Source organism: Fusarium fujikuroi, chromosome FFUJ_chr08, assembly GCF_900079805.1.
Source record: "Fusarium fujikuroi IMI 58289 draft genome, chromosome FFUJ_chr08".
Lineage (NCBI taxonomy): Eukaryota > Fungi > Ascomycota > Sordariomycetes > Hypocreales > Nectriaceae > Fusarium > Fusarium fujikuroi.
The window spans coordinates 577,025-590,115 of NC_036629.1; the positions used below are offsets into that span (position 1 = coordinate 577,025).

General features: G+C 49.6%; 5 protein-coding genes and 1 non-coding gene; 4 read left to right on the forward strand and 2 right to left on the reverse strand.

The window, feature by feature from the left end:
• Positions 1-3,022: 3,022 nt before the first annotated feature.
• Positions 3,023-3,107, forward strand: tRNA. Its single transcript has one exon. It is a non-coding gene (tRNA).
• A 1,445-nt stretch (positions 3,108-4,552) lies between these two features.
• On the forward strand, positions 4,553-6,067 carry FFUJ_13851 (uncharacterized protein; the record flags this gene model as incomplete). The annotated part of the gene is made up of 1 exon (XM_023581542.1): positions 4,553-6,067. The coding sequence occupies one exon, from the start codon at positions 4,553-4,555 to the stop codon at positions 6,065-6,067; it is 1,515 nt and encodes a 504-aa protein (XP_023434226.1).
• An 813-nt stretch (positions 6,068-6,880) lies between these two features.
• On the forward strand, positions 6,881-7,549 carry FFUJ_13850 (related to DSBA-like thioredoxin domain protein; the record flags this gene model as incomplete). The annotated part of the gene is made up of 1 exon (XM_023581543.1): positions 6,881-7,549. One exon carries the CDS (start codon positions 6,881-6,883, stop codon positions 7,547-7,549), a length of 669 nt encoding a protein of 222 aa, XP_023434227.1.
• Positions 7,550-7,571: 22 nt separating this feature from the next.
• FFUJ_13849 (uncharacterized protein) lies at positions 7,572-9,008 on the reverse strand (the record flags this gene model as incomplete). XM_023581544.1 has 2 exons in its annotated part: positions 7,572-8,426; positions 8,529-9,008. 2 exons carry the CDS (start codon positions 9,006-9,008, stop codon positions 7,572-7,574), a joined length of 1,335 nt encoding a protein of 444 aa, XP_023434228.1.
• Positions 9,009-9,753: 745 nt separating this feature from the next.
• On the forward strand, positions 9,754-11,111 carry FFUJ_13848 (probable clathrin-associated adaptor complex medium chain; the record flags this gene model as incomplete). XM_023581545.1 has 2 exons in its annotated part: positions 9,754-10,090; positions 10,138-11,111. 2 exons carry the CDS (start codon positions 9,754-9,756, stop codon positions 11,109-11,111), a joined length of 1,311 nt encoding a protein of 436 aa, XP_023434229.1.
• Positions 11,112-11,266: 155 nt separating this feature from the next.
• On the reverse strand, positions 11,267-12,232 carry FFUJ_13847 (uncharacterized protein; the record flags this gene model as incomplete). Its single annotated transcript, XM_023581546.1, has 1 exon — positions 11,267-12,232. The coding sequence occupies one exon, from the start codon at positions 12,230-12,232 to the stop codon at positions 11,267-11,269; it is 966 nt and encodes a 321-aa protein (XP_023434230.1).
• Between the last annotated feature and the right edge of the window lie 859 nt (positions 12,233-13,091).

The window sequence follows — 13,091 nt, forward strand, 5'->3', positions numbered from 1 at the left end:
GCCCTCTTTTGCGTCAGCAATTTGACGAAGGATTTGTGCGCCGTGATTCGTTGCTCCTTCCCTCGTGAGCATTGCGGTATCGCACGAGATGTTGATGATGAGTCTGTTGAAGCTCGGTGCTCCGTTGGGTTGCGAGGGTCTTCATGGGACTTTGCGAGCAGGTCGTCGGGCTTGCGAGGTGGGTTTCCTGGTAGAGATGTGCATCTGGCTTGCTGTGGCATTTGTAGTGGTCTTCAGGCTCAGGCGTCTTGACGAGCGGTGTTTTCGTCCGCGATGATGGAGACAATGCGCTTTTTACTGGCTCCCATGTTCTCGTGTGGTCGATTTTCTGAGGAGAAGTTCAATTCGAACATCACTGAGATAATAGACTCCAGCGAGTGACAGCCCCCAGGCTCCTTCCCAGGCACTCTTCGCGTCCTCGTTGTCCACACCATGCCATCCACCTGTATCCAATGCCTCTGTTGTCCGAGAATACCTACGAGGTAGCCCTCAAAATGAAGATATAAATATGATCAGTTTATTGATCTCTAACCCTTCGTGAGAAGCCGCAGTCATATGATTGCATTAAAATGTGACTCCTTTATGGCAATTCTCAACTCAGAGTGGCGACCGAGAGTCGGGTGCAATGAGCAGCATTTGGGACGTAGTCGCAAAGTTCCAACATGGACATGGCTCTTCGGCATTGACTGTATTAGTGCTTCACTCTGCCATCTCTGCAACATGGCTTTGTAAACTTGCCGACGGTGTATCCCATCCTGTATCCATATGCACAGCGATGAAAGGGGCAATCATCCCTACTTACACCTATGAGAATCTGTAACAGTTTTATAAGGTCCAGTATCTAAGACCCCAATAGCTGCTTCGTTTCACCATGCGCGCTGTGGCCCAATGGGCCATGGCAACCATCCTGAATATATTTTTTAGTCTTTTTTTACAGTTTCACTACAGTTCGAGTGCGATTTATCATACCATTCTTCAGTATTATAGATGCTCAAATCTCTTTTTGATGCCCCGTAGCTCTGGCTGAATAGGAATTTGTTGATGGCTTTGGCTCTTGCACATAGTAGATGAAATGTCTCTATGGCAGTAGTACTTGCAATAGTTGTATAAGGTCTGAGAACTTTGAGTCGAATGTCTGGCGACGCTTCACCATGCAAGTCATGGCGTAATGGTCATAGCGAACATGTCTTTTTATTTTTCTACATAGCGAAAGTCTGTTCTCTTGCTTTCAAGTTAGAAAATTGGCTGCAGCGGTTTAGTCCCAAGGCACCTCAACTTAGTTCAGCATGTTATAGGTCAGGTTATGCAATGAGTAGTTGTCTGCCGACGCTTCGCCATGCTAACTGTGGCCTGACGGTCACGGTGAAACACTGTGTCTTTTTTGGCCGATGGGGGAAACTCTATCAAATATTGCACAAGTTCGATACCCAATATTCGTGGTTTTGTACATATGCCATTCAATCAGATGTGGTATAGGCCGAGTTGCGTCCATACATATCATCTGCTACGCTTCACCATGCTAGCTGTGGCCTGACGGTCATGGCGAACATTGTGTACTTTTTGCTGGTTGCCGAAACTCTGTTTCTTGTTTCTTGGTTTGAAACCTCCTGGTTGTGTGGGGATGCAGATGAACAATTCTGGCAGAGGAGTTATAGACCAAGTTGCGTCTATACATGTTGTCTGCCAGACGGTTCACCATGCTAACTGTGGCCTAATGGTCACGGTGAACATTGTGTACTTTTTTTCCCTATTATGCGCTCGAACTTTATTCTCCAGCTTCTGGGTGAGAACTACATAAAATCCTGGGTGTCGTGGAGGTTCAAACGATGGTGACAAGCTATAGTCAATATTACTGGTAAGGTGTTGTCTGCCAGACGGTTCACCATGCTCGCCGTGGCCTGATGGTCACGGTGCACATTGTGTTCATTTTTTGAGAAAAGTCAAAGGATGAAACTTTCTTTTAGAACTCAGGTTCGAGGACTGTGGTTCACAATTTTTGTTCAGGGCAGCTTGTGCTGCCCAAGAATGCCTTTTAAAGAGTGTTACGCTATGTGATGCTGTCTGCCAGACGGTTCACCATGCTAGCCGTGGCCTGACGGTCACGGTGATTCATTGTGTTCTTTTTTAAATTTTGTCGGACCCTCATGAGGAACTCTATCCTGCAGACCACTGGTTCGAAAAGTCTTCTTGTTTTCTCGGAATTTTTTCAGGGTGCTGTCTTATAGTTCAGGTCATGCAGTAAGCCCTTGTCTGCCAGACGGTTCACCATGCTAGCCGTGGCCTAATGGTCACGGTGAACATTGTGTATTTTTTGTTTTTGCTCCTTGCTCCCCACTGAAAAAAAAACCTTACCTCCAGTCACTCTGTTCAACTCCCTGCACCAGTGATCCTTTTACCATCACTGTCCAATTCCCCAGCTACAGAAGGTGTCTTCTTGTTCTGGTCGCCAAAGGCGAGCTGGTAGTAGCAGATGTGTTCTCTCCTTACATTGGCTAATCCACACCGCAGGACTGGCTCAATTAGCCTGAATACTTGTTTCACTTAGCAGTCTTCTGATTTCAGTCTTTTACAACCAAGCTCAACACACACCCATATCTGTCTATTAGCGCAGAGGCATGAAGTTGGAGACGTGCCACTAGAGCCATCCTCCGCCCCGCTTGGCGGCGATCTCCCGTGGACTGACTGGGTCACGTGAAACCCCAAGATATCTCGCGCACCATTTTTCTTCGGCCACATCAAAACTCACTCCTCTTTTATTTTTTCGCGCTGCTTTTTAGGCAGCTCTGCTGAAACGTTTTCAGCACATGGTGAGAAGCACTGCTAGTACTGGTCTTGTCAGCCACAGGTGGCACATTCACCGCGCCCCTCTCGTTCCTTCCCCTGTCGGCGCTCCTTTTCCCAGTTCTCAACGCAGGAAGGAGCAACTACCGCAACACCAAGCGTACTCCACCACTTTCCCCACGACATGACTGTCAATACCTTTATAAACCAAAAACACAGACACTGTTTCCAACAATTACCGGAGCGGTGGCTGGGTGGTTAAAGCATGGTGAACCGTCTGGCAACGTGGATCCAAAGTCCGCCGGTTCGACTCCGGCTCGCTCTGTCTGGGTGGGAGATGCAGACACGGTAATTGTCCCCTGGGTCAACTCGGGGGTAAATCCTGTTCGCTCAGCGTTCAGGGGGGATTAGTAGGCATGCCCAGTGCTTTGCGAACCTTTTTTTGCTGTGAATGGCTTCCGAAGGGGGCGCAAGCACAAGTACAGGCATCTCCTTTTTTGCTCTTATAGAATTGACAAAACTGATGGCAAATGGCTTGAGATACGGTCAATCGGATTTTGGAACCCCTGAGTGCCAAATTGCCTCGTCGTGGCGCTGTTCTTTGACTCGGTCCTTGATGCTCCTTAATTTGGGTGAGGCGGTTTATGAGATAAACCGGATGCCAAAGAAGACACATGCTTCGCCAATGCTTCGAACATTCGAAAATTCGTTTCAAATGCATATTGGGGTGTCAATCTCGATCATAGAAGTATCAAATAAGAGATGAACCCATCGTAGATCGAGTTACGGCTGCTACAAGTTTCACCCCTGGAACTACGGTCTACCAGCTTGGAACTCGGCACATCAACGGCCAATGGCTCTCATACCGTCGCTTCATCCTACAATGAATACCTTTATGCTCAAATTTTCAGAATCGGTGAAGCAGCGTGCATTACCTCTCACTTGGTCAATGTGCTTGATTCAATCGTTCCTGTAGCTCATGAATTCTCAGTGGCACGATTCATTACTGAAGAGCCTGTGCACACGCATATCAACCTATCATCAAGAGAGTCACAATTGCAGCCCGGTAGGTTGAACGGCACAGCAGTTCGTTGCAAAACATATTCACTGGCAATGTCACAAGACACGAAAACGAGCTTACAGATATCGTCCTCAATCGAGCACAAGGTAGACACCAGTCCCAGCATCACTTCTCGCATTATTCAGATATATAGTTATTGTCTACTGAAAGTTTCATTTTGCAGCACTACCCGCGTTTGACAAATAGTACACAACCATGCTCTCCCAGTTGAGGCTGCATGATAAAGAATTCTATCTACGTACAGCATACATATTAGATGATTGGTCAAGGCAATTGAAGAATACGAGACATTTAATCTCTAAGAAATAGTTAGTTATATAGTAGACTATACTAAAACGACTTATATCAGACTATCGAACGACCGCGTCTATGCTAAGCGCAACCCCAACCTCCCCATCACCATCCCCACCCTCAACCGCGCCAAAGCCAATCCCTCGTAAACAAATACGTCCAAGCCTATCAAAACGAATGCGATTCCGACCATCCGGGTCAATAGTTCCATTTCTGTACATCAATGACGTCTGTGGTAGCAGTCAGCACTAGCTAGTCCATTCATCTCCCGCCCACGGAACACACGGCTCCAATTAACTTTCGGCAGTCAGCACGATGCAGCCTCATTGAGGGGGACATATAACAACTCATCATGCCCTCTTCTTCTCAGACCAATTTTTTCATGCTCAATGGTCCGAGATGGCGCTTTTGACACCTTTTGTCCTTTTTGGACTGTTGCAGTTTGTTGACGCTGCGGCGACGAAATCTTCTGCCCCGAAGATAAGCTGGGGAGAATGTCCGACTGGAATTCCACCGGGTGTTGACTGTGGAAAGATCAATGTCCCTCTTGCATACCAAAGTGGGAATTCTACGTCTGCCAAGGGAGACGATACAGTTGAGCTGGTCTTCACCCGCTTGAACCATACTGGCAAAGGCGAAAAACATGGTGTTCTGTTCTTCAACACTGGTGGACCTGGTGCCTCTGGAGCCGTCACCGTCGCTGGATCACCATACGTCCCGGCGATCTCTTTCTCGGATGAGCTTCGTGATACCTACGATATCATCGGTCTCGATCCCCGTGGTGTTGGTGTGAGCAGTCCTGTAAAATGCGATCCCAAGGCCTTCAATAAACGGGTCAAGACTTTCGTCACTACAGATGAAGAATACGATGCGCTGTTCAACTACAGTCGAAGCGTGGGTGAGAGCTGTGCCAATCTCACTGGTCCTCTTATCAAACATCTCGACTCTGTCCATGTTGCAAAGGACCATGAAGTCGTACGCAAAGCTCTTGGCCTTGAAAAATTCAACTACCTCGGTCTCTCATACGGTACACTCCTCGGGGCAACATATGCATCTCTATTCCCAAAATCAGTGGGCCGCATGGCTCTCGACGCAAACGTGGACCACTCCCAGTCCGAGATAGCAACCCTCCTCGCTGAAGCTACCGCCTACGAGACTGTCCTCGACCAATTCTTCAAATGGTGCGATAAGAACTCAACATGCGCTCTTCACGGGAAGAACGCCAGCCGCATCTGGGATGAAACTCTCGCTCGCGCTGATTCTAAGGCCATTCCTGCACCTGGCTGCAACGGGACATGTCGCTCTGACGTGACCGGTGAAGAAATTCGATACAATGCACAAGAGCTTCTTACCTTTGTTGATCTGGACTTTGGCTCAGGGTCTACGTGGGCTGCTCTCGGAGACGCTATTCTTCAAGCTAGCAAGGGTAACGCCACTGCGCTGTCGACTTCAACTCCCAGTGGTAAAGTCGTCAATGATCCGAGCGGTTCCCCATATAGTTACCTTGCCATCGGATGTCAAGATTGGTTGCACAAGTCCAAGACTTCAGTGGACTTGCGCCAGAAGCTCATCAACGCTGTCACATTCGCGCCAAGAACAAGGGGTGCCACACAGACGTATTACTATGAGAGTACATGCATCGGTTGGCCTGCACCGTTGACGAATCCACAGGGGCCTTTGGCAGATGGTATCAAGGATGCTCCTAATATTCTGATCGCGGCTTCGGTGTACGATCCTGAGACCAGCATTACCTGGGCCGAGGGGGTGAGAGAGCAGTTGACGAATAGAGTGAGCATTACGAGGAATGGAGCTGGACACACGAGTCACTATCTTGGAGGTGATACTAGTAAGGCTATGGATAGGTATTTGGCCACTGGAAAGCTGCCTAGAGATGGCACAGTCTACAGGACTTGAGTTCCAAGCGATGTCTGAAGAACTTTGACGCGTTGGTCGGATGTTGTTCATGATGAATCCGGGGTGACTGAATGTATTTAATTATGGCATCTCCTCAGCTTCATACTTCTACATATCTACCGTGATACACAAACACATGCGGCAACTACATGACGGCTAAGATCAGCAAGGTCCAGCTCATGCTATTGTGGATTCTTTCAAGACGCAAGTGCCTCTACTTGGGCCTGCTGCTATTAATAGCATCGAAGACTGCATGCCTCCGCGACGTACGTATCTCGTTAGTCAAACAGCCCCCAGACAAACTGGGCTAACCTGGGGGTGCCCTGCCTGCATCAGATCGCCCATCTAGCTCCTTAGTTCAGCCCTACAAAGTACAGACTGGCGTCATCCTCATGCAGCGCTACAGTGAGCTCTTGAAAGGCCGTCAAGCAAATGCTTCACTTCATCGCCACGGTCGTGCCCTTCAACGGAGCAGCAAAGCACCGAGCCGAGGTTCGTAGCACAAAGAAAATCCTTCGCAATCTCTTCATTTCCAATCTCCGAGCGCATTTCAAAGCACGTAGCACATCTTTGTAATGGAACCAGAAAATCTCAATCCGTGTAACACAGGATCCACAGTCCGGCCTCGGTATCCCACCAACTCCGAGAAAAGCGGGTTTCAACTTTCCGCCGGCGCCGATCTGATTACGTGAGCCGCTGATGCGATCGCGTCGCACAACGAGCAAAGGCCTTCAGTTATAAGGCAAGAGGGTTGCCCCGAGCCATTCACTATACAGTCCCACTTCTTCAGATATCATCTTACACACCATCAATATGACAAAGTTCAAAGTTACAGTCACTTCCGACACCGTCTGCCCTTGGTGCTATGTCGGTCGCAGACAGCTCCAGGCTGCGCAGCGCCTGTGGGAACAGAAGTACCCCGACTCAAATGATACTTTCGACATCAGCTACAAGCCTTTCCAGCTGGCGCCCGATTGGGCCCGAGGTCCTGCGTCGAGCATCTCCAAGGAAAAGTTCTACCTCGAGAAGTTTGGAAGAGACCGTGTGGTCAAGATGCACCAGCATTTGAAGGGTGTCGGAGAGTCCCTGGGAATAGACTTCAAGTTCGGAGGACAGACAGGAAATTCGAGAGACTCGCACCGACTGGTCCAGCTTGCCAAGAAGCACGGCCAGGATGCCGAGAGCAAGGCGCTCGATGGCCTTTTCGCTGCGTACTTTGAGAAGAACGACGACATTACCAGCTACGACACCTTGAGAAACGTGGCTGTCGAGGCGGGAATCCCCGAGGATGAGTTCCAGAAAGCTATTGTCGAGAGCGACGAGGGTGGCCCAGAGGTTGACAAGCTTGCGGGCGAGGCGCGATACAGTGGTGTCAGCGGTGTGCCTGACTTTGTTCTTCAGGACCGGTTCCGACTCCATGGCGCCAATGATCCATCGACATTTGTCAGCGTTTGGGAGAAGATAAAGGCGGCTGAGCTGTAGTCGATTTGATCTTTGGGGGAGATCAGATCAATCGCTTAGGGTGGTCAGATTGAAACAAGACTTCTGTGCGCTTCTCGAGGACATCGTTCCAGAGGTGTTGACCCTGAAAGCCAGGGACATAGAATAGTAATCCGATTTCCTGACTCGTCCACCAACTTGCCCTGTCCATATTGCCTGAGCCTAACACTAGATACTCGTCGTCAACAAGAGTCATCTTGAAATGACTGACGACGGGTTCATCTTCTTTGTCGCGTCTAGCGTCGAGTTGTTTGTAGTAGAAGATCTCCAGCTTGCCGGGCGCAGGCGATTGCGCTTCAGGATCCGATGATCGTGGCTGATTGACAAGAGCATTGTATCTCTGAATAAACTTGCGCAAACACCAGGATGTCGTTGTGCCAGCCGTGACTAGCTGCTCGATCAGCATCATACCCTTGCTGGTTCTGATCTGAACATCGACTCCCCGTGCAAGCGCATCCAATAGACTCTCCACAACAGGCCACGAGGTGACATTGGGAGTGAGGATGGTGATGCGTCGCTGTGCGTTGCTGAACAGTGTAAGTAGTGCTGCATTCAGGGGAGTCATCGGTGGATTTGTCTGCGACAGAAATGGGAAGAAGGAAAACCGAGGGTTCCGATGATGCGGTGAAGGGAGAAAGATGGTCGGAACTGGGCCACTGGCAGGGAAGTCAATTGACTGCGTTGCCGATGTTTCACTGTTGGCTTGTAGTCGATCTGGTGCTCTTTGATCGATTTGCGAATCTTCTCGCGAGTCAAGTAGTCGGGAAGGTTCATCATTGCAGCCCCAAACGCGATCATAAAAGGCCAAGAGACGGTCGACAATGGCACCCTCGACCTCGACGCAACCTTCGAACCATCGCTCCCAGCTGACGTTACAGCTTGGGACCCAGGCCCTCTTTCCGTCGACGATCACAAACTTGGGGTGCATAACGCTTAGTGGTGTGAAGAAGATGCTCTTGACCGTAAGGTCGATATTGGCATTCTGTAGCAGTTGCTGGTCGGGCAGACCCAGCTTAGGCCATTTCGACGGCTCATAGACATATCCCTCTCGCGATGCAGGATGGAAGAGTTTCTGGAATAGTCCAAATGATGAGAAGCCTATTGTAATCCGTAGAGGCTCTTTGACGTTGGCTTCAATACGCGCCTTCGCAAGCTTCTCGAATGTGTCGCGGATGGCATCCAGAGACGGTGAAGCAGCCCAGTAGCAGGTGATCAATTGAACCGAGTGCTTGGCGCTGAGAATTGCTGGCAGAAGAGCGCGCGTGTATATGGAGTGGCCTGTTCCAACATATAATGTCTTGGGTGAACTGGTGGTGATGAGGGAGTCGATATTATTGACGTAGTAGCTTGGAAAGTCATCTTCTTGCTCGTCGCGTCGCGATTGGAGCAGCTCTTTCCATGGTCGGACAAAAGATTGCGGGAACTCTGTCGCGTCTGTCATTATAATTACTTTTTATTAAAAGATGGAGTTAATTATATTGTGTTAAGGTTGAGCTATAAACGGGGAGAGGTGAAGATGAGATGAGAAAGTTGGCGGCCAGTTGATGTAAGAAACGTCAGGACCTCGATTATAGATGACAAAAGTATTTAGGCAGCCTAGCTAAAGTTTAGGTAAATCTTTGCCAGGTTTATTTTGGCATCCTTGTCTAAAGTTATGTTTCCTTGGGCGGCGCAGCTGATGACGCTGAGAGCTTTGGCGATGCCAAGCAATCCACTTTATACAAGGTTGTGGAATCCGGGTGAATTATCCAGTAGAGCTACATCCAAGGTACAGCTTTGATCAAAAGGCGAATGACGGTACTGCTAACCAAGATGTAGTTATTGTTAAGTCAACGGTTCAAACAAAGTTGAGGCGCTGTTCCGCAACTTTCAGTGGGCTCATTCACAGTTCATCAATGGGACACAGCGGGTCAATCACTGCGCAGCAAACACACGCCAACGGCGACAAACAGCGCAATAAAGATGAAATCAATTGAAATAAACAAAATGCATCATTAAGCAAACAACGCTGTATCTCACATTCAATTGACACTCATCTCAATGAACCGCGGCTTTAGTAATCTCCACGACTCGCTCACCGCCTTCAAGCTCCCCGGCAGAATCCCCCACCACGGCACCTCCTATCTTCCCATGGCGCTCCGACAGACTTTCCATCACCCCAACCCAAACACCCTCAAATCGCGACCATGTTGTCAGGCGTTCTGGTCTTCAACCAAAAGGGCGAGAACCTTATCTTCCGCGCCTTCCGGAACGACTGTCGTCCTCGCCTCGCAGACGTCTTTCGCATCCAGGTCATCTCCAACGCCCAAGTTCGATCGCCAATCCTCACCCTCGGAAGCACAACGTTCAGCCATGTCAAGCATGAGAACATCTACCTCGTCGCCATCACAAAGAGCAATGCCAATGCCGCTCTTGTGTTTGAGTTCCTCTACAGGCTGATTCAGCTGGGCAAGGGTTACTTTGGCAAGTTTGATGAGGAGGCTGTCAAGAATAACTTTGTCTTGGTATATGAGCTCCTAGACGGTATGTTCTACTACACACACTCTCTATAACAACGCTGACATTCTTAGAAATTATCGACTTTGGCTACCCTCAAAATACAGAAACCGACACCCTCAAGATGTACATCACCACCGAAGGCGTCAAGTCCGAGACCCGCCCTGAAAACACCTCCAAGATCACGATGCAAGCCACCGGAGCCCTCTCCTGGCGCAAGGCAGACGTAAAGTACCGTAAGAATGAGGCTTTCGTCGACGTGATCGAGGACGTCAACCTGCTCATGTCCGCTACCGGCGCTGTCCTGCGCGCAGACGTTACGGGCCAGATTATTATGCGCGCTTACCTTTCCGGCACGCCCGAGTGTAAATTTGGCCTCAACGATCGTCTACTTCTCGATAACGATGGCTTGCTGAGCCTCCCAAGCGGAAATAAGATGGGTACCAAGGCGACAAAGGCAGCTGCTGGTAGTGTTACTCTTGAGGATTGTCAATTCCACCAGTGTGTCAAGCTGGGTAAATTCGACGCCGACCGTATCATCAGCTTCGTTCCTCCCGACGGTGAATTCGAGCTCATGCGATATCGTGCAACTGAAAACGTCAACCTTCCGTTCAAGGTACACGCCATCGTCAACGAAGTCGGTCGCTCAAAGGTGGAATACAGTATCGGTGTCAAGGCCAACTTCGGCTCCAAGCTCTTCGCCACAAACGTCGTCGTCAAGATCCCCACGCCTCTGAACACCGCAAAGATCACCGAGCGCTGCACGCAGGGCAAGGCCAAGTACGAGCCTAGCGAGAACAACATCGTGTGGAAGATCGGTCGCTTCACCGGTCAGAGCGAGTACGTCCTCAGCGCCGAGGCTATCTTGACGAGCATGACGAACCAGCGGGCGTGGAGTCGACCACCGCTGAGCATGAACTTTAGCTTGCTCATGTTTACGAGTTCAGGACTGTTAGTGCGATATCTCAAGGTGTTTGAGAAGAGTAATTATTCGAGCGTCAAGTGGGTGCGGTACATGACGAGAGCAGGATCATACGAAATAAGGTGAGTTCTCCTATTCTGATTGGCATACACAGCTAACAGGACAGATTTTAAATGCATATAAGTGGTAGAACATGTACGGCGTTATGGTATATCCCGGCAAAAGTCGAGCGGGCGGTTTCTTTAGCATCAAACCATTATCCTATTTCTGTCCCTTCGTGATCACTCATCTTCAACTACCAAGACTCTGACACCTTGAAACTTTCCTCTATCTGCGCCCTCTTGTTGACTCTTGATCGCAGTATCGATCAGGCATGCGAAAATGTACGATGGATGTTCCTCTTCCCATCCCAGCGCCGAAAGGTTCCGCGCTTCGACGTAACGTCTCGAGACTGCATGCACGATATCTCCCGGTCTCTCCTGATCTTCTGTATTCTTCGTCCGCAGACCTTTCCAGAGAGCATCTGGCTTTCGTATCTCACTCATCTTGACGTTCTGTCTACCACACTGCTTACACCTCCCCGTGCACTCATCCACGAGGTACAACACCTCCAGACCCTTCTGGATCGTACAAGCGAAGAATGCAACCTCTTCAAGCCCTAGCTCGCCATACAACCCTGTCGCCCACGTTTCGGAAACGTCGATTGCGACCTTCTTCGCATTCTGTAATGCCGTGGCTATTTCCGGTGACCATTGGTTCTCGAGGATGTCTTTGATTGGCGGTGGTACGAGGAGTGTTTCCGTAGCGAGGTCGTTGTGGTCGGACGGCTCCTCTCGGAAGCGAAGCATGAGGATGTCGGATGCAGGGATGGAGACCTTTTGGGCTCTGCCGGGGAGATGGATCTCGTTCATAGCCTGTCTTGCCTCTATCTCTCTGACGGTTTGTTCGGCGAGACGACTGATCAGTCTTGATGTGGCTGTTGCGTGGTACACGCTTGGGTCAAATGCAGCTTTCGGCCTGACATTCTCCAGACGGTCGAGAAATACCATCTTTTTGTAGTTATCGAGCTTGGCTTCTCCTGCCTTGTCCTTCCTCAGCGTCTCGAAAGCTCTTTCAGCGCGTTCATCGCCCTTCCATGATGGAAAACAGACGTCAAAGATGTGCATAGCTGGTCCGGGATGCGTGTAAGTCTGCCATATCTTCATCTGCAACTCCAGCGGGAGATTCCCAAAGTGTTTGAAAGCCATTCCGACGCACAACTATGCAAAGCTTGCGGGGAGCAATTGTCTACATTCATGCGATATAAGAATCTCTCGCTCTATTTGTATTGATCGGTGTTCTGACCACCAACCGTTATATATCACGTCAGCCAGTCTCAGCGCTAACAGAGTAAATGACATGAATGGGCAGAAATGTGTCAAGGCTGATCTGAGATTTTGAGTCTCGACAAATGAAGCCTCTTAAATGCAACTACTGAACGAAAAGTATTACGTGTGCCGAGGATATTTGTGTTTGGTACCCTACACACCAAGACTGCGGGATGTTGGATCGTGAGATGAGATGTCAGCAACTTCAATCTTATCAGCGCTTACTACCAAGTGTGTTGACGATACGTATTTGTATTTTTGCCGCTCTTAGCCATACAATCATCACAACATATTGCAGTACCGGTAAGATTTTGAGGAACCTGGGAATGTCGCAGCAGCCTCGGTCCCTGTCCCTCCTCTCCTGAGTGATCAAGCCACGTTCCTCTCCTTCGAGTAACCGAGTCTGTGCTTGCTCGTCGTGCTTCAAGCGTTGTGTGAGTGGTCCAATCATGCCTGTTGCAATGTGAAGTATTTGAGATCGACACAGCCTACTAGCGGTGGTTCTCCGACGAGTCGACTTCCAAGTCCTTGAAAGCTGCCGAGGCCGTCGGCAGACCTAAACTGGACCTGTATGTTTCCCCGGATCTTGTTCTTGGTGTTACGGCTACCTCGATCGTCTCTTGTCTATGATCCCTCCTCACAATCCTCTTGCCCGGCCACGATATCTGTGGTTCCAGGTCAAAGCGGCACCCCTATACAGTCGTTCGTGAGTTCCATCTAGATCCTCAGAATCGGCGAG